The sequence below is a fragment of the Argiope bruennichi genome, chromosome 11 (genome assembly GCF_947563725.1).
Source record: "Argiope bruennichi chromosome 11, qqArgBrue1.1, whole genome shotgun sequence".
Taxonomy (NCBI): Eukaryota; Metazoa; Arthropoda; class Arachnida; order Araneae; family Araneidae; genus Argiope; species Argiope bruennichi.
In genome coordinates, this window is record NC_079161.1 from 39,255,183 (window position 1) to 39,280,377 (window position 25,195).

At 33.6% G+C, this 25,195-nt stretch overlaps 2 protein-coding genes across 2 annotated transcripts in view; one reads left to right on the top strand and one right to left on the bottom strand.

Moving 5' to 3' along the window:
• Window positions 1-5,548, bottom strand: part of LOC129957344 (sushi, von Willebrand factor type A, EGF and pentraxin domain-containing protein 1-like) — a 116,245-nt gene extending 110,697 nt beyond the window's left edge. Inside the window, exon 1 of the mRNA XM_056069623.1 lies at window positions 5,317-5,548. Within this exon, the coding sequence (XP_055925598.1) occupies window positions 5,317-5,404 (88 nt within the window). The 5' untranslated portion in view covers window positions 5,405-5,548. The remainder of the gene's footprint in view (window positions 1-5,316) is intronic.
• LOC129957345 (beta-1,3-galactosyltransferase 1-like) overlaps window positions 1-25,195 on the top strand; it is a 104,410-nt gene that overhangs the window by 8,963 nt on the left and 70,252 nt on the right. The gene's annotated exons all lie outside the window — the stretch shown is intronic.

The window sequence follows — 25,195 nt, forward strand, 5'->3', positions numbered from 1 at the left end:
CTCTTTTCATTTTGTTGTTATTGTGTTAAATTATATCTGAACAATTAGATGGCCAGACTTCGTCTAAACTGTTTTTGCTCAAAATGTTTATAGAAATTTGCACATTTGGGGTAAAGACCGTATACCAAATTTCAACAGACTAGTTCAAAGCGTTTTTCAGTTATCTTTGTGATAGACAGACGAACATTTTCTTCAAATGTGTTTCTCGGACTCAGAGAGAAACGTGGAAATTCGTCAAAACCTCGAGTTTGAATTTTTTTGAAGATTACTATACTTTCTTATACTACGTATACTAGAAAATAAAAAATGAAATTTAGTATGTGATCTTATGATCATTATTGTAATTTTAAGTTAAATTTTGCTTCCAATCGATCAGAAAAATGCTTCCAGAAACACAAATTCGATTTTCTAGTTTTTGCGAGTTAATTACATACCAGCGATTCATTGCGAAAGATTTCGGAATTAATTCAGAAAAACTTTAGATTCACGCCAAAGTCTGGTCTCCAACACCATTTCCATCTCCTTTAAGCTAGATGGGCCATTTAAGGATTCGTCCGAGGTTTTTCACATTTCTAACAATATATTCCAAACCAGTTAAAACCCAAACAAAATTACTCTAGCTATCCTCTTCACAAGATAACATGGGCAAAGTGTTATATATATATGTATATATAACTTATGAAAGAAGGGTGGTTTTGGGTTCTAGGGACTATGATCGGTTGAAGAACTGAAGAAATATTCTCGAAATCTTGTGATGAGATCTATTGCAATAGGTAGTCTTCCTACAGGAATTTACCTAAAATATTGTATTTCTGTTTGGCGATTCCAGGATTTCAACTGGATAGTGATTGGACAATTTTCTAATTTTAATTTTCTAATGACAATAAAGGTAATTATGACTGCTAAGCAGGTACACGTGTATCAAATGGTGAAGACATTTTAATTCCTCTAATAATAATTAATTACACATGGTTACTTTCTCTCCTCTTTTGAATTAGTTAACTGTTTCGACCTCTTTGGAAAATGCGCATCTAAATTGTGTCGCAAAAATTTGACGATGACGTCATCAAATACATGATACTCGTCAAATATAAAGTGTATGTAATAGAAAAGTATGTTGTAATGAAATTTCAATAGTCACATTTATTTATTCACTTAGACTAACATACATTTTTTTGCATATGAACGAAAAGAAAAAAAAAAATGGATGACTAATACAACACAGCGATACATTTAAGGAAAACAATTCACATTATATGTCGTTTTTCTTGATAATAATTATTAATAATCTTTTATTTGTTCCTTTGATTTCGACTTGGCCTCGAAATATTTTAAGCATCTTGAAATTTACGAATATGTTTGAGTTTTTACTAAAATTGTAATTCAAACAGCAAATTGTCACTAATTACTCCTGACGAATAAACTCGTTATAACGCAAAATGCTATACTATTTCCATTACGAATATATTCGTCAAAAAGAGTTAATAGGTTAAGAAAAACAATTTACTTTTCATTTCTTAAACACACTGAAATGAAGAATTCCTATTCAAATCGTGTTTTTAATTACCCTATTTAATGGACTGAATAACACGATCCTTCTTCTAAATGTTCGTTTCAGTATTCTGAGACGACTACTTTTTGACGATTCTATCTCATTAAGGGGAGTGACGCGGAGGGATGAGCGCATTTCTGGAATTCTTCGTCATTCTTTGACCTTGATTTTTGCCTCATTAGATACTTTTTTGTTCGATTTTTTTTCACATGTATGGGAGTATCGTGTCAGTTTTGACCACGTTATTTTATTTTAATTCAGTCCGCGAGTAATTCGAGTTTACTTTATTCTTAAATATAAACATCCCCTCCTTTCATCTTTCCTCTCACTCCTATTTTGACGAATTAAACCCATCCAAACGCATGCGTAAATGCGTGGAAGGTTTTAGAATCCGTTGTCAAACAATACGTTGGTTTTCTGAAATAGTGATCGATATAACGACTGATCTATGAAACTATGTACATAAACATTTTCTAAGTTTACGTTAGGAATTATCTAAAAGTTTATCGGTCGAAAATAGAAATTCATTTTTCTAATAGACACGACATCTTGTTTCCAGTCTGTTTCTTTCCGAAATCTAATACAAATAATTTATACAAAGGTAATCAAACTAAGATATCAATAGATACAGTTGCATCGATACATCAGCAATCATATTTAAAATAGATGTACGATTGCATCTAGGCAAAAGAAATATTGAAGCAAAGCAATCACATTTGCAATCAATATGAAGTCCGATTCACTTAAGTGAATACAGATATTCAGATAGATAAAACGTCCATAAGCGGAGAATTCAGCTGTGTTTTTGTCTTCTCTGCTTACTTTAAGTTAGTTAAAAAAATTGTTGTGTACATTTTTTTTCACTACAATATTTATATTCATTAAAGCGTATTACTTAATTCAAGCTTTTTTCAACCAATATTGCATTTTTACTTTCTCGTATAAGTAGAATAAAAAAAGTATAGTAATCGTCAAAAAATTCGAACTCGAATTCGAATCTCCAAGTCTCAGACATCCCTGAGTTCGCTAAACGCATTTTTGGAAAATGTCCATCCGTCTATCTGTCTGGGACAAAGATAATTCAAACACACTTTGAACTGGAAGGAATAAAATTCGGTATTCGGTCTTTACGTCAAATTTTGAGTAAAATCTGTTCAGAGGTAGTCCGTCTGTCCAGCAGTTTAAATGTAAGTGAACACGATAACTACAAAACGAAAAGAGCTAGATGGATAGAATTTGGTACACAGATTTACCAAATATACTGCAGGCATCTGTCAAATTTTGAGCCAAATCCAACAAGGAGTTGACCGCCTGTCGGTGAGCATTTTCAGAAAATATTTAAACGCGTGAACTCAAAAACGCAGCTACTTAAATATATCAAATTTTATATGTGATTTTTTTATTACAAATGCAGTACTGTGTCACATTTGTGTTTCTTTCAGTTGCGAAAAACGGGTCTAAAGCATTAATTCGATTTTCGGATACTATTACCTGAATGCCAGAGATTAATCGCCAAAAAACTCGCCATGGGTCATACGTTAATTTCAGTAAAAATGCTAAATTTATGCCAAAGGTTAACATTTCATAACAATTGTACGTCAATATCATGCAAAGCATTTTCTGGAATAACGCCTGTATAAGAGAGAGAGCGCAAGAAAGTTTTTGGAGACCAGTCCCATTGGTTTTACAAGCATAAGAATATTGTGACACTGTGTATTATCATAATATCAGAAGACCACATATTTCCTTTTATACAACCTTATAAGTTGAAATGTTTTATTTGATTGTTATCGCCATCGTCATATGTATTAATTTTGCTATAATCTATAATTATGAGCAAATAATTTTCAAAGGTATTCTAATACGAGACAAGTTAACATAAAGCTAAGGAGATTAAATTTTTAGAAATTCTATTTACAGAATCTAAGTGTTAATTTATATGACAAAGAGAAAATAAAAAAAATCTTTTTAAAAATGTTTCATAAAAATTAGGAAACGTCATTTTGATATGAAAATTCAAATTCTGAAGAAAAATTTGAATAAAGAACAGAAGAAAAAAGAGCATCGGAATAAATTGAACACTTTAGAATAAAAGAAATTATAAAATATTTATTATTTTAAACAAAATAATTCTATTTATGCATAGAATTTCTTATTTTACTTATCAATTTGTCTAAAATCTATTTATGGTGTACTCATGCATTATAAGTTAATTTTCTTTGAGGGCTATTTTTAAAATAAAGTTTTTCAGCATAAATATTAATATTTTTATATAATTTTTTTATTGAATTCAACGCATTAAAATTGCACAGTTTATGAAACAATAATACATTAAAAGAACAATTAAAAGAAATTTCAAAAATTTTATTTCACTGAAAGAAAGAAAAAAAACTCAATTTCCATTCTATGAATTTTTTTAAAACATTTAAGTTAGATTGTGAAATTTTCAAACAATGATACTATTATTTGCTGCTAAAATAAAATTGAAAAATTTAGTACGAAAATTGAATGCGAACTACACCAACTTATCCCACACATAACATAAATCATGAAAATCCAAATCATTAATAACATTTTTCAAAGAATAATAAAGATCTGTCTACTGATTACATATTAGAGTCCAGCAGGCGATTTTATCCAAACAACTCAATTCCTGATTTTTGCTAAATGGGTTGAGAACATATTAACTCTGAAGTGCTCTTATCAAATAATGCACTGCGATATCGAAAGTAAAAACGAAACCGCAGATTGAACTGCAGAATTTTTGAGAAATCTTACGATGACATTTAATGCATCCAATAACTGAAACATATATGAAAATGGTCCATTTGATACGCAATAAATTAAAAAATAGTAACAATAACACGGTATAAAATATTTTTGTTTCAATTTTAAGTCATGTTCTCATTTTAAAGATTTTTTTAAAGTTTTTTTTTCTAATACAACAATTCTATAAACTTTAAGAATAAAAAATTTTTTTAAATGGAGGCGAAAATAATTTTTTTTATTTATTTCGAATAAATCAATATCATTTCAGAAAATTTCAATTTTTGACATTAATTTCATGAATTCACAAATATTACGTCCAAATGAATAGTTAATGGTAAAAAATATGCCAAAAGAATAAGTAGATGCTTTCCAAATGGCATAACAATTTTAACAAAGTAAATAAAAACAGTATCCGCTTCTTAAGAAAAAAACTCTCCAACAAAAATTAAATAAAATGTATAGGACGGAAATAGTTAAATGCGGCATCACTTTTTAATCCATCACATTTCATCAACTCATTCCGAATAAATCATAGCAGACGATTCCGTTTAAAAATTATTCCTGCTATTTGAACACCACTCCTAGTATTTTATAAATGCCCAAATAACCAACAACTACATGTTACGATAAAAATTATCGAAGCGTTTTCATTGAACAAAAACATTTCCAATATAGAGTTCTTTTATAGCAAAAGCATGAAATTTCAATTCACAAAAAGCAAATTTTGTTGGCATGTTAGTATTTGTAGCAACATCAAATTTTAGCATTTAATGTTTTTGTATATTTTAAAGTTCCATGCATTTTATAGTAAAAAATATCTTTAAAAATGAACAAAAATTCACTTCCTAAAAAATATCTATGTCAAAATATGTCTGAAAACAGAATATTTGAGCTTTGTAGAAATTCTGACAAAAAAAAAAAAAAAAAATTCAAGATCAATTTTTAAAAAAGCCCCCAAAAAATATTAAGAAAAACTGAAAATAAACAACCCTTACCTCGAGCAAATGTCCAGCAAAAATCAAACGCAAATAAAATCCAAAAAGCTAACAACACCGGCCTGGCCATAGCGAAGATCCATTTCATTTACTCATCTCGAATCAATTACTAGCAAACGATTTCGTAAAGCTATCTTCAACATCTCAACTCCCGGCCTTTTCTAAGTGCTCTAAGAACACGCAGGGCGGTTTGTTGTGACAAACAATCTCGAAGCGTTCTTATCGAATAGCGCGCCACAATATTGAATGAAGAACGAAGCCGCTCGTAGACTCTCTTTCGTGTACCGTTACCTGGAGACGTTACGTCACATTTCTTGAGCATGCGCGCTGTGAAGAGAGTTTCTTCCCGGAGTGCGTGATTGACAGACGAAATCGTCTTTTTTTTCTTTATAAAAATCAGCTGCGTGCGTCTTTGAAAATAGTTCCATTGAACAGATTTGACTAACTTGAGGAATGAGTCTACAGGAAGAATTGACGTATTATTTTTGTGAGGCGCGCCTTAAATGTTTACGAATCGCATACTTTAAAGTACATCGTTCCATTTTTTAGCAAACAAAATAAATAAATGGGGAAAAAAGGATTTGACTAGACTCGTTGGTAATGATTTTAAAGAAAAATTTAGCTACATGAAATTAAATTAGATGCAAGGTAATTGAAAGAAGAAAAATAATTAGAAAAATAGAACAACTAAGAAATAAATAAAACTAAGAATGCATAGAATTCATCTTTTTACCCCTTTTTTCATCAAGTTAAAAAGAAAAAATATTGACATCATCATCAAAAAAAAAAAATTAATTTCAAAGTTTTAGTAAATATTTAAGTTTCACATCTAAAAAAATAAATATTTTTGGCACTGCATTATTCCCTTTCTCTCTCTGTGTGTGTGCGTGTTTTGGCGCTCTACTAGCCAGACAGTCTCAGTCAAATTTGATAAATATAACAAATAAATACTGATACTTTTGAGGCTTCAAATGTGCATTTTGGAGAGCTTTCTTTTGAAATTTTGATTAATTAAAATTTATGCGAGATTTTGACGATCGTCTCAAAATCTCAGTAACCTCAATTTATTTGCTGTAACATTTTTAAATTTTATCAAATTTTCTCTCTCTTTATTTATCTATGTATCTATCTATATGCAATACACACTCGAGTATCCGGTTCGCGACTATCCGGCCTAGTTTTTCAAAAACCAAAAATTGTAAGTTTTGACTCTTTATCTTAGGGTTAAATTTACATACATGTGTATCATTTTTCAATGAAAAATAAATCAGTTTGAGTCATTTTTCTTAAGAATTAGGTCTACGATTTATATTAATATTTTGTTTATGTTTTCTGAATTTAAGTTAGACATTACAGAATTTATGTTAAAATGCGAACAGTTTATATCCTTTAACTTAATTTTTATCTTAAAAATTCTTGAAATGTGTAGTGAAGCATATAAACATATATAAACTCTCAGTATAGAACTTTCTTATTTAACTCAACACCTTACCTGCAACGGCTTCTATGATTCACCGGGCCGCAGCCGCGTTCACATTATGCGTGGTTTGAGATAGATGGAGTGCTTAGTATTCAGTAAGAAGTGAGAAAATACGTATTATAAAAGGGCAGCTTTGGTATAAAAACTTTGTCTTCTGATACTGGTGGGAAAAGAAATGAGTTCATAGTACACCGGTCTGTCCTGCGTTTTTGTTATCCGGCATACCCTTCCACCAAATTAGGCCAGATACTGGGGAGTATATATATATTGTTACGAATATGTGATGCTGCATCCCAGCATAGCTGGTTCCATAGGAGGTCCCAGAGCTTGGCGACAAACTTGGCGACTATTTGGCGACTTTGGCGCCAAAATAGATTATACCCGAAACATTGAGAATTTTCCCGCCCCGTCCAGTAGGAACGGAGATACGCCTCGAACGTTCCTGATTGGTTGAGAGGCGTCTAGCCCTGAGACCTATAAAAGGAGCTACAGCTGCCGGGGAGTGGTGGTGAATTGAGTAGTCGGAAGCGACAGAGAAGAGTGGTCGTGGACCAGTGGAGTCGTCGTCGTAGTCGGAACCGACGGTAAAGAACTGGCCTTCCAGAGATAAGCGGAGCAGCGACGGTGTGAAGCTAGTGCTGAACTAAACTGTGTGCTACTGTCTGCAGTAGAGTCTGTTGTATGCTGCACGTCTCGGTTGAAGATAATCGTCTTCTGTGCTGTAAATAGTTGTCGTCTTTGTGCTGTCCTGTGTGTCTTCGTGTAAACAAACGTCGTTGTTTTATTTTCTACTGCCGCCTGATGATTGAGCGTTCTTCACACCATATAACCCCCACTATCCAAACGAACCCCGGAAATTTCGTAACAATATATATATATAGAGAGAAGGGGGGAGAATTTGTAAATATATATTATATTTGTAATATTTTCGATTATATTTTGTGGGTCATTGCAAAAAAAACGTTAATTTTTAATTAAATAAAATTGTTAAAAAATCATTCTGAGGTTCACATTATATTCATGTCAGAAATCTTTCGTCACTATTATTCGCTAATGGCATGCAGATAACATTCAAGTACCGATTGTCTATACTATATTACGAAGCACATAACTTTCATGTTTGAAAATAAATAACATAGCACTCGTGGCAATCAAAACCTTGCCTAAGTTTCAGTTTTATGAAAATTGCGGGGGTAGGAGGGAGATAACTCTTTTATTAGACAACATATCAGAACGTTTCGAGGAGACTTTACGCGCCGGTGTAAAACAAAAGCAGCGTCAGATGGGGTAGAACCATTGACTTCAGACTATCTGTTAGCCGGCCGCAGACCGATCGATCTGTCACTGACTCATTGTTAAACTCTACAATGACGCACGGAGTAGTCTGCGTTTTTAGATTTCATTCACTAAAATCCGAGGAAAAGGGGTTTAGAGTATTTTGGCTTTAGAGGGAAAATAGAAATTCAAAAACATGATTGGTGTTAAAGGCTGTCGGTGAATTAATTGCAATAGTATGTGACTTATATTCTTTTACTATGTATTTTGAAGCAAAAGGGGGACATTGGCTAAAAGCAAATTTCCTTTTATGCTGAAAAACTATAAGCAACCAAATTACATATGCAAATTATGGATTTCTGAAACAGCCCCCATATGGCTAAATCTGGATGTTACAAGGAGTGTTCAAATGAAAAAGGTGCGAAACGACACTATGAGTATAAATGAAGACTTTAATCAAAGTATACAGCATAGACCTGAGCACAACGATCCCATTGATTAATGAGCCGAAGGATTCCTTGTTCCCAGAATTCCTGTGGCTGTAACGAGACCGAAGTTGAAGCGCTTTCATTTCAGCTATTTTTTCAAGGGACCAAACACATAAAAATCGCAGGGCGACATGTCCGAGTTGTAGGGAGGATGATCGAGCTTGAATCCCACTTGAACTTGGCCAGTTCTGCGTGCGTGACCCTGACGAGTGGACGTGCGTTATCATGGAGCAAAACCACACTCTCCGTGATTAGCCCCGGTCTTTTTTTCTTGATGGACCTGTGTAGTCTTCGGAGTGTCTCAGAGTACACATCGGAGTTAATGGTTTTTCTGTGCTTTTTGCCAATTGGATGACGCCCTTTATAAGAGCCTCTGCTCTCTCCTGCGCTTGCTCCGATCTACCCCGGAGACTCCAGTCGCATCCCTAGATGACTCGCTACGTTCTCCCGTAGCGGCATAGGCAAATATTTTAAAGGTTACGTTGTTACGACGTTTCATACCTTTTTATTTGAACACCCCTTGTTTTTATTAATCTATTTGAAAAAAAAAAAGTTGCATTAAGGAAAGATAAAGGCCAATACTTTGCCATAAACAAGATGTACGAAACAAGACCTGTATTAGTGAGCAATATATTATAGAATGTTCATCTTACTAAATCAGATATGTCTTCTTTTCTAAGAGCGTGGAAAAAAAGAATGATTGGTTAATTAAATCTGATTATATAAAGTAGATTATCTACAATTTTAGAACAAATTGTCCAATCTTGATGGAAATTGATACAGTGCTCTTCAAAACGAAATATTATCACCAACTTACCAAAATCCAAAAGTGAATCAAAATTAATTAGGAATTTAGCACGTTTTTAGCTTTTATCCACTATACGTTACGATGATATTATCTTATATAAATGGTTTTTGCACCATCTTAAAATTTAAAACTAGTTTAGTTATATTAACGCCCCGTTTATGCTTTGCCTCGTAATATTGAATCACGTCAGACGACATCTAAACGACACCCCCTCTCCAAACTTCCACACCACATCAGCGGGAGGGTGTTTGGCCCCAACGGATTCGATGTACACCAGACCCACTCGCACGATGGTTCTTCGGTGGAATCAGATCCCGAACTGAAACCCTCCGGTTCTGAAGCCCAGACCTTACCACCATGCCACCACGGCTTTGAAATTACCAGAAGCGATCTGTCTGAAACTTTCTCGTGTACTCTAACAAATATATACTTGTGTCTTATGAAATTTTGACCAATGGCGAAATGTAGTCACAAAAAAGCCAATTAATGTGCTACCATTGATGATTTTTTTTATTATTATTGTTTTACGGCTATTAATAGCCGTAAAACGGCCTGATACATAAATTCCTGAAAATCGAATGTTTATTTTGTATATCTTTCTTTATAATCAACTGAAACCAAAATTGTTCATAGAACTGTAACTCTAATTTGAAAATCACACATCATATTTCATATATTTAAGTAATTTAATGTTTGAGTTATCGCGTTTACGTGCTTGTGAAAATACAGACCGACAGACGGTCAACTTCTTAATGTATTTGGTTCCAATTTGTTAGGTAATTTACACATTGGATGTTAAATTTGTGCACCAAATCTTATTCATCTAGCTCTCTTCGTTTTGTATGAATAGTTTCCATATTCTCGAACATCCGAACAGATAAACCTTTTCTGAATGGATTTCCTTCAAAATTTGTTAGAAATCAACGAATTTGATATGAAGACCATGTACCAAATTTCACACTTCTAGCTCAAAACTTTTTTGAATTATCATGTTCAGAGGAAGCAAACATAATTCATATTATTTTCTCTCATTATATAACTTTCCACAAAATTAATTTTATGCACAATTTGGGACAATTACTTTATTAATATGAGAAATTCAAAGCAATTTTTCAGTTTCATAAAACTATTCATTTTGTTAGTTTTCAAATCATAATAAAAATTACGGAAGTGAAATCCTAATATTAAGCTAATATTAGGATTTTCATTTCCGTTTTTCTTTTATAGTCTGCACACTTTTAACATGATGACTTTTTTTTTCGGTTTTTAAGATTATTATTATTTTTTTATTGTTGAAATTAAATGGTTTAATTCTGCCTCATATTATAGTACTTTTAACTTTTACTAGAAACACATTTGTCCTATCCTAAATCTTTTTATGAATAGTGAAAATTTATTTGTTTTATAAAATTTTATTGGTTCATTTTATTATTTTTAATTGTGTTAAATGGTGTTCTTTTTTGTTCAATCGCTTTAAAGTTAAATTCTATAAAACGATAATTATTGTTTAATCCTTTAAAGGGCCATTTTTTTCTAGTCATATTATGTTAAAATATTTTTATCCTTGAAATTAGAATAAGAAAAGGGATTCATTTAGCTTATTAGATAAATTTAATTTGATTAATTAATTAATTTGGTTAATTAATAATTAAGTAACAAATCAAGACTCATCATTTTGTCTGAGATAAAGAACTGAAGCATCTAAGTTTCTGACTTTCTAAAAAAATGCGTCAGAACTGATGCAACCTACATAATTTCATACAAAGATTGATAAATTTGGTGGGAAGCATACTTTCCACGGCCTTAGAAAGGGTTAAAGTTGCGTTCTGTCTACAAAGTTTGAGTTTCTTTTTAAATTTTAAGTATTCATATTTAAGACATTTTTACTTTCTCGCATGGGTAGTAAAGAGAAAGTACATAAATTGTTAAAAAATTCGTACTCGAGATTTTTGACAGATATCGGCGTTTTACACCACCCTGGGTTCGACAAATACATTTTTCGATAATGTCCGTCTGTCTGCCTGTGACACGGCTAACTCAAAACCGCTTTGAGATAGACTATTGAAATTTGATATACGGGCTTTACACCAAATTTGCAGATTTCTACAAATATCAAATGAAATGTGTTCAGAGGAAGTCCGTCTGTCCGGTTGTTCGAATATAAGTTAACACGATAATTACAAAATGAAGAGTGCTAGATAGATAAAATTCGGTACACGGATTTAATATCTATAGCTTATAAACTTGTCGAATTTAGAGTCAAATCCAACAAGGAGTCGATCGTCTTCGGGTTATTCTTTCAGGAACATGGAAAAGCGACATCTTCAAAACGTAATGACTTAAATGTATCAAATTTGTTGAGGTATTTTGTGACTATAAATTGCATTTTTGTATCAAATTTTGGTTCCTATAGGTTGAAGAAAACGTATTTAAAACACAAATTCGATTTCCAGACACTATTAACCGCGAGCCGGGGACTAATCGCCAAAAAGCTCGCCAAGGATGACACGAAAGATTCAGTCAAAAAGCTAAATTTATGCCAAAAAATATTTCGTAACTATTGTGCGCCAGTGTCATGTAAGAAGTTCTGTGGGATGACATTGTTATGATAGAATATTCGAGAAAGTTTTTCGAAGACTTATCTCTCTGGTTACAATATTTTTTAATCCTGGTTATAATAATTTTTAGGGAGATAATAAGTGTAAAATTTGATGTTTACCAGTTTTTTTTCTTAACCGATCAGTTTCTCGTTTTATATTCCAATTATCGTTGACTGATTATTTTTAATCCGTCTGGAAACAATTTTTTTATAATTATTTAATGATGATATAGATTCAGTTTATATACCGTTGCAGTGCTTTTATAAACAAGCATCAATTTAGCGAATACTGAGTTGAATTTTATCTTCTTTTGTTCGGTTTTTAATTAATTGCTTCATTAAGTAAAAATAACTGCTCCATTAAGTAAAAATTAATGGAGCAATTAATGATTACGAGGTCGGACGCGAGCACAAGGAAGTGAATAGGCTCCTAAAATAAATTCGGTGAGAGCTCGACAATATTTATTTACATTCAGCGGTGGATTTTTGACTAGGCAAAATAAACAACTGCCTACAGTCGCTGGGCGGAGAGGATAATGCAAGTTAATTAAAAAAAAAAATTAACTGACTTTGACGGCCAGTTTGTTTTTCCAGATTATTGATCTTTTAGGTTACTAAACCATGAATATGGGATGCAATTAAAATAATCGCCTTGTTATTTGCTACAATTTAAAAAACATAAATTCAATTGAATCAGTTTACGGGAAGGGGAAGTTACGGGGAAGACGCTCTACTCCTAGGACAGGACCCCGGCTGCTGAAATGGTCCTTTTAGTAATACAGAGGACCACTTAAGGTGCATAGCCTAAAGTCACAAAATGCCTAAATTTACCACTTGTTGATATCCAGTATTTCTGGATTGATACTGTAATAAAGAAAGTCCCTTCCAAGCCATCCAAGTATGAATTTAGATCATATGTACAGAATCTACAACGTTCACTACAGCTATGCTGAGTGTTGTTGATCCCTTCTATTTATCGTATACGTAGAAATTAAATTTAAATCAGATTTTTAAAACAATAAAGATTTAGGATATTTGGATCTTTGCAACTTCTCAATCATGAGGTATAGAAAATTAAAATTAGTCTATAAATATTTCTTAGATAACAATTTTTGGTATATTTTGTAGTTTTTTTTACTTGTTATATTTTTGCAGTTTAATTCAGCTTGTTTTTATATTGAGTTTTTACTTAACCTCCCAGCTGCTTAGCCCGCGATTTCCGCGGGTTAGCAATCAACCCATTTTCTATTGCATCCCGCATTTTTTTGCAGTTTAAAGTGTTTATTTTTAGGAACTACGGATTTTTATTACATAATATTATTATCGTGTTACAGTATAAGCTCGCTTTCTTTGAAAAATATTTGAAATTATTTACAATCATCGCATCTAAATAGTGATTTTAAAAAATTACGTAGTCAGAGGGTTAATATTAAAAGACTTCCTTTTGAAAACAGCCATTGAAAAAAATAATTTATTTTCGCATAGATTTCAATTTTTGTTAAATTTTATTTTTCAACAATATCAAACACTAAAGCTGAAATTAGAATTAAAGTTATTTAATAATAATAGTTCTATAAGAAAATCAATATTCCGAGTGACAAAAAGTTGCTACTTTTCTATAAAACTCAATAAGAACTAAAAAATATTTTTCAAAGCAGTTATTTAATACTAGTGACTGTAATTTAACCAGTGAATTGTTTTTGACGAGTGTACTCGTCATGGAAAAAGTACAACATTTTGTGTTATGACGAGTTTATTCGTCAGGAGTGATAAGTAGTGACAATTTGCAGTTTGAATTACAATTTTAATAAAAACTCAAATAATATTCGCAAATTTCAAGGTGTTTGTAATATTTTGAGCCCCAGTCGAAATCAAAGAAACAAATAAAAGATTATTAATGGATATTATTAAAAAAACGCACATGTATGAATTGTTTTTCTTAAATGTATCGTTGTGTTGTATTAGTATTCAATTTTTAAAATTTTCTTTTCAATGTCTCGCGGGGGGGGGCACCTCGAAATGAGGATGAGATACTTCCGGCATGGTGGTTGGATCTCACCACCCTGGAGGGTACACTAATAGGTGGGGGATCTGACTCCTCCCATCGATGACGGGACGTACTTCCTCCGGGGAGGGTTGTACTGTGGCCGGTGGCGGCCCTTAGGACTCAACCACAGTTCCCGCCAATGTTGCTGTTGCGGCTGTCCGGCCATTCAGTTTTAGGGTTTAAATCCGTGTATCTTCGTGGCGGGTCGGAGAGTTAGATGGTTGACTTTCTTTTTTTTTTTTTTTTTTTTTCATTCATATGCAAAAAAAAAAAAAAATGTATGCTAGTTTGAGTAAATGAATAAATGTGATTAGTGAAATAAAAAATTAAAAATCTTGCATTACAACATAATTTCATATTACACATACTCTGTGTTTGACGAGTATTCTCGTCATCTCTACATTGTTTGAGATGCAATTTAGATACGTATTTTCCGAAGATTTCGAAATAGTTAACTGGTTAAGAGTCCTTTAAAATCGTGTTCTCACTAGGATATATCTATTTTACATTTGCTTTAATAATTAATAAATTATTTTAATACTTTCTATTCTAGGATAAAACTTCAAAGTGAACCTTAGTTTGCTCATCACTTTATTTAACTCACCTAACGTTACTGGAATTAAAGGCAGATGAAGGTCTGCTCTGTACCTTTCATAAAGAATTTTAAACACCACTCTAGTAAAAGCACATACAGCTGTCAAATTTATTATTGAAATATCATTTCAATGGCACTCTCTTGACACAAAACAAATTCAGGCTCCTGTCTGCCTTTTATTCCCGAATGAATTCCAGGTCATTGAATAAGACAATCATAATGTAGAATTCCGTCGAAGTAATTTAGAGATTCCTTCGGGATGTGTGTCGAAAGTTGCATTGTTCTGAAGTCAGGGTTCTAAATCATTCCTGCACTCATCTCCAGAAGATGGAACCCTTCTTTCGAAAGAATTTGTTATTGGAATGAGTGGAAATCTATTCACCCGTTGTATTATTCTTCTGGAAGTAAAGGAAGCTTCTTTGTAATAAATTATTAGAATTGAAGGGATTACAAATGGACTGGATTTATTTATGTTTTACACAGGTGGGTGAAAAACATCAATAGGTTTTTCGTATAATACTTCAGTTGAATATATGTATATATTCGATTCTTTTTAATAATAATTGACGTTGTCCATCCTAATATTATGAATTATCTTTAAAGTAATCGCCCAAATTGATTCGATTTTTAATGGTCTCCGGATAACATTCTCGCAAACTATAATAAAATTGCCATGCCAGCGAACGCTTCGCATGGCATTGGCGTACAATAGTTACGAAATATTAACTTTTAGCATGAATTTAGCAATTTTATTGTGATCATTTTTTTTGACAATTAATCCCGGGCATGGTTAATAGTATACGAAAATCGAATTTGTTTTAGGTTCGTTTTTCACAACCGACTGAAATAAAAATTTGACACAAAACTACTACTCTTGTAGTTCCAAAATTTTATATATTTAAGTCATTGCGTTTTCGAATTCTGAAAGTACAGACCGATAGTCAACCCGTGCTTGGATTTGACTCAAAATTTGACAGGTATCGACACTATAAATGTTAAATCTGTGTGCCGAATCTTATCTATCTAGCTCTCTTCATTTTCTAATTATCGTGTTAAGCTATCTTCAAACAGAAGGCCTCTGAATAGATTTTACTCAAAATTTGATAGAAATATGCAAATTTAGTGTTCAGTTCGTGTAGCAAATTTCAAATGTCCAGCTGAAAGCGTTTTTGAGTTATCTTTGTCATATACAGACGGACGGACATTTTCTAAAAATGTGTTTTTTGAGCCTTGGGAGGTCAAAAACGTAGAGATTCGTTAAAATTTCGAGTTCGAATTTTTCGACGATAACTGTACTGTCTCTACACTACATTTCTGTTTCTACACTTCTGTTTCGAACCTTTTTCTCCAATAGAGGGACATTCATTTCAGAGACGAATAGAGGATAAATAGCACAGTGGCATATTGAGGGAAAAGTAATTTTTGCCACCAGCTTTTGATGAAGGGTTTAGAAAGAATAAGCAGCACCCGGGATGTTAATGTTTCACCACTTCGTTGTATTTGGCCTTAAAATTTGTCAATAAAAAATCGAAGTATGGTCCCCATTGCAATGCTGGAGAAAGGCACATCAGTATGTATGGCACTGTAAAGTCTCGATCCAAAAACAGGTAGCGATATGATCAAATTTTTTTATTTACAGCTTTATTACATAAAAACAACTCTTTCTAATCTAGGTTAAATGAATGATGCTATTTACAACACGAAAATTACACAAGAATAGTTCCTCGAACCATTTCGAAGGAAACAACTTTACAAGAACAGCTAACAGGCTGTTGGCGTCTTAGGCTACTCCGGGGGTAGCTCTCGGAATCCACCGAATTTTCTTCGGGTGGAATTCTACGCAGAAGTCCGATTCACACGAAGCTTCTCCTCCTTGGTTCACACGAAGCTCCTCTCCCTGATTCACACGTAGCTTCTCTCCTTGGTTCACACGAAGCTCCTCTCCGTCTTCTTCCGAAAAATCTCACCTTTTATTTTCCTCTCAGACTCCCTGTTACCCAATCACCGTTCAGAACAACCTGAATCGTCTCTGGTCGCCCGTGGGAAAATGTCCATTGACGATTCACCCTCCACCATGGGAAAAATGCAGGACATCTGGAGTGTTTGACACTGTCGCCTTTCGAAGACACGATTTATTTGCCTGGGAAACGCACGTGTGGTTCCTTATCTGGATTAGCACTAAATGGCCAGACGACCGTACTTAAAAGGAGGGTCTTCCATTTGGCAATCTGGAGGCACTTAACACTGTGGGAGTTTCGTTGATGAAGAATGGCCCGGAATGTACATTATCGAGTGTGGGAAAAAGGAATGTCACAGTGGTCACCCAGGAAGAAGCTGATTCATTACAGCACTCTTTTCCCCTCAGCCCCTGCCCTATGCAGCCAAAGACAACCTAAAGCTTAATACTTATTCAAGTATACCCCATTCCGGATCTTATTCGATCTAAAAATGCTAAATACAAGAAAATTATTGCTTTCATGGCACCTGTACCACAGGCAAGGTGGTTTTGTAATAACTTTTTAACATTTTTATTAGCTTTGAAGAAAATTCTACGCCTTGTGCAGGAAAAATACATTGCTGAAATTATATTATCGGTTGTGATGATGATGATGTCGTGTCCGCGTTACCACGGAAAGGGGTTGCAGTAGCTTCTGAAGGTAAAGACCCCTGAACACTCGAGGGCAGAAGTCTGACTTCTAGCTCATGAAACTCACACACATTCGCTTGCACAACACCTTTTTACAGGGGGGCACATTCACACACCTCACAGATAGAACACAGATGAAGAACAACCATGCCCGAACCGGGATTCGAACCCGGGACACCCAGATCACGTGGAAGACAGGCTACCACTATGCCAGGACGCCGGCATTATCGGTTGTTTTGTGCATATATGAAAACGATAGCTCAAAAATGCTTCGAAACAGATTGATTGGATTCGAATTTCATGACTAAGACTTCATAATTATGCCAAATTTTGGACCAAATCCTTCAAAAAGTAAAAATATCCTCCCCAAAATGTTGCCAAACTGATGACCGATCGGCGCACTATTTAGGACACGAAAACTGTTTGCGACCGGATTATTTAGTTAACCAGGTGATGTAATAATAAGTACAGTGGAAGAGGAGTTATAGATTTCCCTAATATCCATTGCAGGAGCCCATTTTGGTGTTAAGACATCTGCACGTTTATATACCATTACAAGTGCAACAAAAATAAGTTGTGTTTGAGCATAATATAATTTTTTTCTTCGCACTTATCAAAACGGTAAAGTAAAAGAATTCCCGGGGTATATATTATTCCAGCCCCCCTTCTAACATATTTTGATTTAAAAAGTATCGTAAGCATATTAATATTTTTTCTCCTCGGCATCTCTAAAAATACCTCTCAAGTAATCTATACTCTCTTGTTAGTAGCTCAACAATATTTGACCAGCGGGACCCGAAGTATAATAAAAAAATTTCGTTTTCACTTCAAAGAGAGACATTAAATGCATTTTATTAATTAACATTAAATGCCTTTGTTATGTTCCTTAAACCTAGAAGCCAATGGATCTAACCCCTCCCCCCATCCAATTCTGTTAGCTGCATATGGTAATCAAGAAGTACAGATGCCATGGATGTCGGTTCTGAAGCTCTCGAAGATGATGTTTTAGCATTTATTTGTTATTTTAAACCTCAGATATAGGGAGAAAGAAACTGAGAGAGGACGAGTCAAAAATATGTTCTAAGCACCCAGATGTTATTTAACTTGAATGTGACAGAAACATCTACCTTCTCTTTGCTAGCTTACAGTCACTCACTGCATAAATTAATGCATGCAGTGTTGTAACGATGGAGGGGGGGGGGGCAAAGAGGATATAGAAACCCCCAGACACCAATTCTAAGCGATGGGGTTCGATTATAGATATTCTTCGGGCGACAGTTCTACAGTCGCGTTCCGATGACATGTGCACGCCTTCAGACCGACGCGTTTTGCCCCTTTTCCCCTCACCTGTGGTTTCCCGGGGTTCTTTGATGTCTGTTCATTTTACCGATAGTTTGCGGGAAGCTCCGGACTGACGTCCACAGGCGGGGATGATCCTATAAAAAGTCAAATGGCAGATTTACGACCATATCCGTAAAGGCAACGGGGATTAAGCTTGACTGTGGGGATATATTATCATAGTGTTGATATTATTTTCCTAAGTCATGTGAGGAGAGGGGGTGAAAACATGACACTATGTCCGACAATTTTGTAGAGAGAGTAGTTGAAGCCTGGGGCATAATCTGACTTTTGTAGCCCGCGCTCCTATTGTCATCTGTAGTATAGCAAATGTAAATGGCATCTAGGAGATATAATATTTTCGACACTTTAATATATAAAAGTAGCATATACACACTAATGTCCAAAACACCCCCGAAGAGTGGCGTCCCGGCATCCATATCCCTCTTATTGTCTGGTGGCTACGGCACTGATGCCGGGGCGTTATTTACCATTGTTGATGACTGGGAAAAATTCACATTATGCTTCTAAAATTACATATGCTCTCTGCACTCCTGACGATATAGTGACTAAGAAATAAAGATATTCACGGCTACAAATCAAGACTTGTGTTTTACCAAACTACACCAATTATAACAGACATTTTACCTTTGTGAGATTGTTTCACGCATGACCTTCAACCCCAAACCACTTTACGCTCACTCACAATCTGCAATCGAACAAAAGCACTCCCACAAAAGCCGCTATAAAAATACCCATCTTTTGTCTCTAACATCCCTCCTGTCCATTGTGGGAGAGAGCTCAAGAAAAGCCACTGACCACTGAACCTCATGACGCTGGAACAAAAATCTCAAGGTCAAAGGCCGGATTGCTTTCCAGGCGGCCGTGAAAAATGTTTCTGCCTTTCTTCCAGATCACTCAGGGGTTTCACAGTCCTCGCCCCACTATAAGAGTTCTTCGTACAATGGATACTGTAAAGCCGCTCTTCGTAGGCTAAGAAAAGGCGATCGCTCAAAAAAAAAAAGCTCCATCGTCGTTGGTGTCAATGGCTATTTTAGATAGGGTGAATAGGAAGAGGTATAGTGGTCAAGGGAAGTTTAGAACATTGGATGTAGTGACCCGATTTTAAACATCAAGAAAGGTATTTTGAGCTTTAAATTTAACATCATGGATTGGACTTGACCTGTTTCATAAATGTTTCTAAAATTGTACCTTGTTAATTTCAGACAAAAGAAGAAGAAAAATCATGGTATCTGTATCTTATATTGGTAATTACGGCTGCAAAAATTCTTTCGAATAATTGGTAGCTTTAGCCTTAATGGTTGAATAAATTTCTTCAAATGCCTTTGTTAATTTTCATTTAAAAAATTGACAGCGAACTGCAAATTCTATAAAATAAAGTTTCGTTTTTATCAAGAAATTTTTTCATTAATCAATTAACATATTAAGAAGAACTAAATTTCGAAAAATGAAAGTAATACTTTCTTTTAATTTTGTTCTGATAAAAATGCTATATAGCTCCGTTAATTAGAACATTTTAAATTCGAATTGTCTGTAATTCGAATTTTTCGCGTATTCATTAAATTTACTTTAACTTAAAACTAAAATATAAATTTATTTTGGTCAATTTGAAGTAAAAATAACACACACATTATATATATATATATATATATTAAAGCCACACACACGCGCACAAAAGGATTTTTCCAGTGAATATGGTATTGTATCCTTATTTGAATTTTTTTTTCCTCACGTAGAAGTTTAGAAAAGATATTGTAATTGTCCAAAAATTTGAACTCGAGGTTTTGACGAATTTCCAAACCGAATTGATTTTTTCATTCGTGTCTGAGTCTAAAAAACCTATTTTTAACACGTTCTCAAATTTTCACTTCAAATATTCTCAATATTCTTTTCATATTCTCAAATTAATGTACCTGTGTATTAGCTATATGCAATTTGTGAACAAAAGTTACAAAAGACTCTTTCACAGCGAGATCTTTGGTGGTTAATCGTTCGGTTGCGGTTAATACAAAAGTACCAGAAAACCGAATTTGTATTTCAGACAGATTAAAATCTCTTTTCAAAGAGATTAAAACCAAACTTTGACGCAGATTTATAATTGTATTCACAAAATCATTAATTAAATTTCATTTATTTAAATCATTGCGGTTTTTAAATGTCACGCTTACATGTTTGTAAAAATAAAGAAAGATAAGCGGTTACCCATTTGAACAGATTTAGTTTTAAATTTGCCTATATTGTCTATAATACATGTCTATATTTTAGATATCGCATTTACGTACCAAACTCAAAGATATTTTTATTTATCATGTTCACAGACAATTATTCCATAATTATGCTGGGTTTTTTTTTTATCGTGTGAGAACGTGATGTTGTTTTGTTTAATGGGGGGTTTGAAGCTCGAAATCGTATAGGCAACGAATATTGAAGCTCGAAATCGCGTAGGCAATGAATAAAGTATAAATGGTAATTTTCATCATTAATTGCATGTATTTTTTTACCTGCTTTTACCAGTATTGCATTATTATTATGTATGCTTGTTTGAAAGCAGATGCGTTTTTAAAAGGTTGACCTGCTTTTACCAGTATTGCTTTATTATTACGCATGCTTCTTTGACAGCAGATGCGTTTTTAAAAGGTTGATGTAGAACTATGACATCATAGCTGTTATTTTATCTCAAAATCGGTCGAGTTCCAAAACTGTTTTTGCCAGCTAGGAAAATTGAAAATGAAAGTTTACAAAAATTATCATTTTATATATATATATTGAGACAGAGAGAGAGAGAGACCGATAAAGAAGTCTCGTGATTGTTTCAAACCGGTTTAAACTGGTTAATGACTTAAATTAATTAAGACAAATAATGACTTAAAAAATAATAATGTTCTCACATAATAACTTGAAATTTTACGATCGTAGATTGCATTTTTATTTTTATTTATTATTATTTTTTTTTTCACCCAGGGAGATCGAAACTGAGAATATTCGTTCAACTTTCTAGTTCGAATTTTTTGACGATTTCTTTCATATTTTCTTTTAGTATTCTTCATAATTGAAAAGTAAAAAATAGCTTCATTATATCTGCTGTCAGAAGCTACTTGAAAAGAATGAGAAGTACACTGGTCAAGGGGAGTTTAGAACACTGGACGTATTGACCCAATTTTAAACACCAAGAAAAATATCTTGAGCATTAAATTAATCTTCCGTGATTTGGACTTGACCTGAATAAGAGTTGTAAAACTTTATACCATTAATTAAAAGCTAATGGGAAAGTTCATGATAGCTTTTTCTTCTTAGTTTTAATGGATCTTAATGAATGCGCTGATTTCTTCAAACGTTTAATAGCTTTCTTATTAAAAAAAAAGACTGACATTGAACGGCCAGCTCTTCCTAATAAATGATTTTTATTTTCTCATATACGATATACAGAGAAATTAATGCAACCGTCAAAAAAATCGAACTCGAGATGTTGCCCTATTTGAGATTTCCCTGAATAAGAAAAACACATTTTTAGAAAATGTCTGTCTCTTTTTCAGTGACAAAGATAACCCAAAAATGCTTTTAGGTAGACGGATGAAATTTGGTATATGATCTTTACACCAAATATGTAGATTTTTATCAAATTTTGATACAAATTGGTTCGCGGGAAGTTTGACTGTTCGGCTGTTCCAGTATAAGTTAATACGATAACTACAAAAAGATGTGAGCTAGATTGATGAAATTCGGTGCACAGATTTAATATGTATATTGTAAACACCTACTAAATTTTAGGCCAAATCCAACAAGGAGTTAGCTGTCTGTCTGTCTATAATTTCAGAAACATGTAAACAAAATAACTCAAAAATGCAATGAGTTAAATCTTTTAAATTTGGTATTGGATTTTGTGACTAAAAGCGCGGTTTTATGTCAATTTTTTGTTTCATTCTGTTGGGAATAGCGCGTCTGAAAATCAAATTCGATTTTTAGATACTTTTGACCGTATGCCATAGATTAATCTCCAAAACATTCGCCAAGGATTCAGCAAAAATGCTTAATTTCTGCCAAAGATTATTATTTCTTAACTATTGTGCGTCATTGCCATGCAAGACGTGCTCTGGAATAACATCTTTATTAGAGAATATGCGAGAAAGTTTTACGATGACCGCTCCCGCTGGTTTGTTTCTAGCTGTCCACAGATAATAAATCGGGCTTTTAAAAAGTTTTCAGTGCTCGATGTAGCAGAAATATTGTAAAAATAGTCTACAATATTATATATACTTTTCTTTGGATATATTATTCAGCAGTTGCAGACAAGACGTAATTTATTGAAAAGAAATAACAAAACAACAACAAAAAAAAAATTACATCAAATAATTTTCCCGATTAAAATTAATATGCAATCAAACATTGAAGTTAAAGACAATGAAAGAATTAAAAAAAAGCATTCTCAATTCATGTTTTATTATTTATGTTCTTAAAATGAATTCGAAAATAAAATAACTTCTTCCAATGTTGTTTATGATTTCCTTTCTATTACTTGCAACTATATATTTTGAACGAATGATCTTGTATTTAATAAAACTCGATAATTTCATTGCTTTACCATATATCATAAGTTTATTATCATAATAAAAACAGCACTTAAAAGTAAGATGATAATTTTCTTTCACATAAAGTTCATAGATGGCGCCATATGCAATTGATATATGAATTACGAATAAGTAATTGTAAACAATAACAGTTGAGCAATTGTTTGATGTGATCAGATAATATATTATTTTAAGAAAACGGACATTAAATAAAAATAAAAAATGCTATAAAATACAATAAATTATTCGCAATCAGATTCTATAAAAATCTTATTTTTTTGTATTTTAGAAATTTTATTTTTTAAATTTAGGTAATATTTATTTCACCCAATATTATAATCTTGCAAATTGTTAATAAATTTATAAATATTTACAATTTTTGCAATTTTTTTAATTAATTAAAAATTAAGCAAGAATTTGTCCCTTTTTCATGATAATTTCCTAAAATATTATTGTATCTACTGATAATGGAGGAGTTTGTTACAGTGTAGGTGTATTGATGTTCTGCAGGCCAAATTGTTCGGCCTATGCGGTTTGCGAAACTGTTATTCTCATAAAAGGGGATTTTTTTCATACAAAAAAAAAAAAAAAAAAAAGAAAGAAATAGTTCAAAAATTTGTCGATAGTGAGTGCTAAACACAAACAAAACATACAATTCTACGGGAAAAATACTTTTATTTGCATGCAAGCAATTGTTTACATGCGTATCACACCAGTACTACAGTACTTGTTCTATGTGTCCGCCATCACCACAAATAACAGTTTGGAAGCGGGAGACAACACTGGTAACTGCATCATACAGCATATCCGGATGAATGCATGAGATTTCGTGGTGAATGGCTTCCTTTAGCTGCACTAACGAAGTTGGCCTATGGCGGTACACCTGAGATTTAAGGTAACCCCATAGCCAAAAATCAAGGGGTGTTAAATCTGGTGAGCGTGGGGGCCATTCATGTGTAAAGTGACGGTTGATTATCCGTTCTTCAGTAAAAGTTCTTCTCAAAAATGCCTTCACTTCGGTGTCGATGTGAGGAGGTGCCCCGTCTTGCATGAATGTCACTGTGTCAAGGACATCGTGTTCCAATAAGGACGGTATCACTTCCTTCAGTAGCATTTCCAAGTAACTTGTTCCATTAACTAAACATGTCTTCCATCCTGCTTTTTTACAGGGCTTTTCAAAGAAAAAAGGGCCTACAATAATGGATGCAGTGAAACCACACCAAACAGTAACCCGTGGTGAATACAGGTTCTTCTCAGTGTAAGCATGTGGATTCTCATGTACCCATATTCTACAGTTATGGGTATTAACTGCTCCATGCAAAGCAAAATGAGCCTCATCTGTCCGCAATATTTTCAGCAGCTATCGCGGATCATCTTCAATTTTCGCCAAAGCCCAATTTGAGAATTCCAATCTCTTAGCTATATCATTTGGTAAGAGTTGATGTAGCGATTGCAATTTGTATGGGTACAATTGCAATACACCATGAAGGATACGGTACACCGAAGTCTTTGGTATACCAGTTATTCGTGCCACTTCTCGTGCGCTACTGACTGCACTTGTAGACTGTTCCCTTAGCGTGTCCATTTGCGAAGAGACATCGGGGGTACGGACTGTTGTTAAACGAGGTGCACCACTGCGTGGCCGATGACACAAACTTCCAGAAACGGCGTACTAGGGAAACAAGTCCAGCAGGAGTGATCGGACCTGAACCTTTCTTCAATCTTTTCTGGGTCCTAAACTTTCGTAAGGCTTCAGCCGCCGATTCGTTGCTGACATAAAACAACTTTACCAATAGTGCTTTATCCACCAGTGTCAACATCTTAATACAAACCTTATGCAAACCTTTAGAAATGATGTGTCAATCACTCACTCTGCCTTTCATGAGACTTTAATTTGCATATTTCCACTGATTTGCTTGTCTCCAGCGCCCTCTTTTGACATTTTTTTTTTGTATCAAAAAAAAAAATCCCCTTTCATGAGAATAATAGTTTCGCAAACCGCATTCAAATCTACCC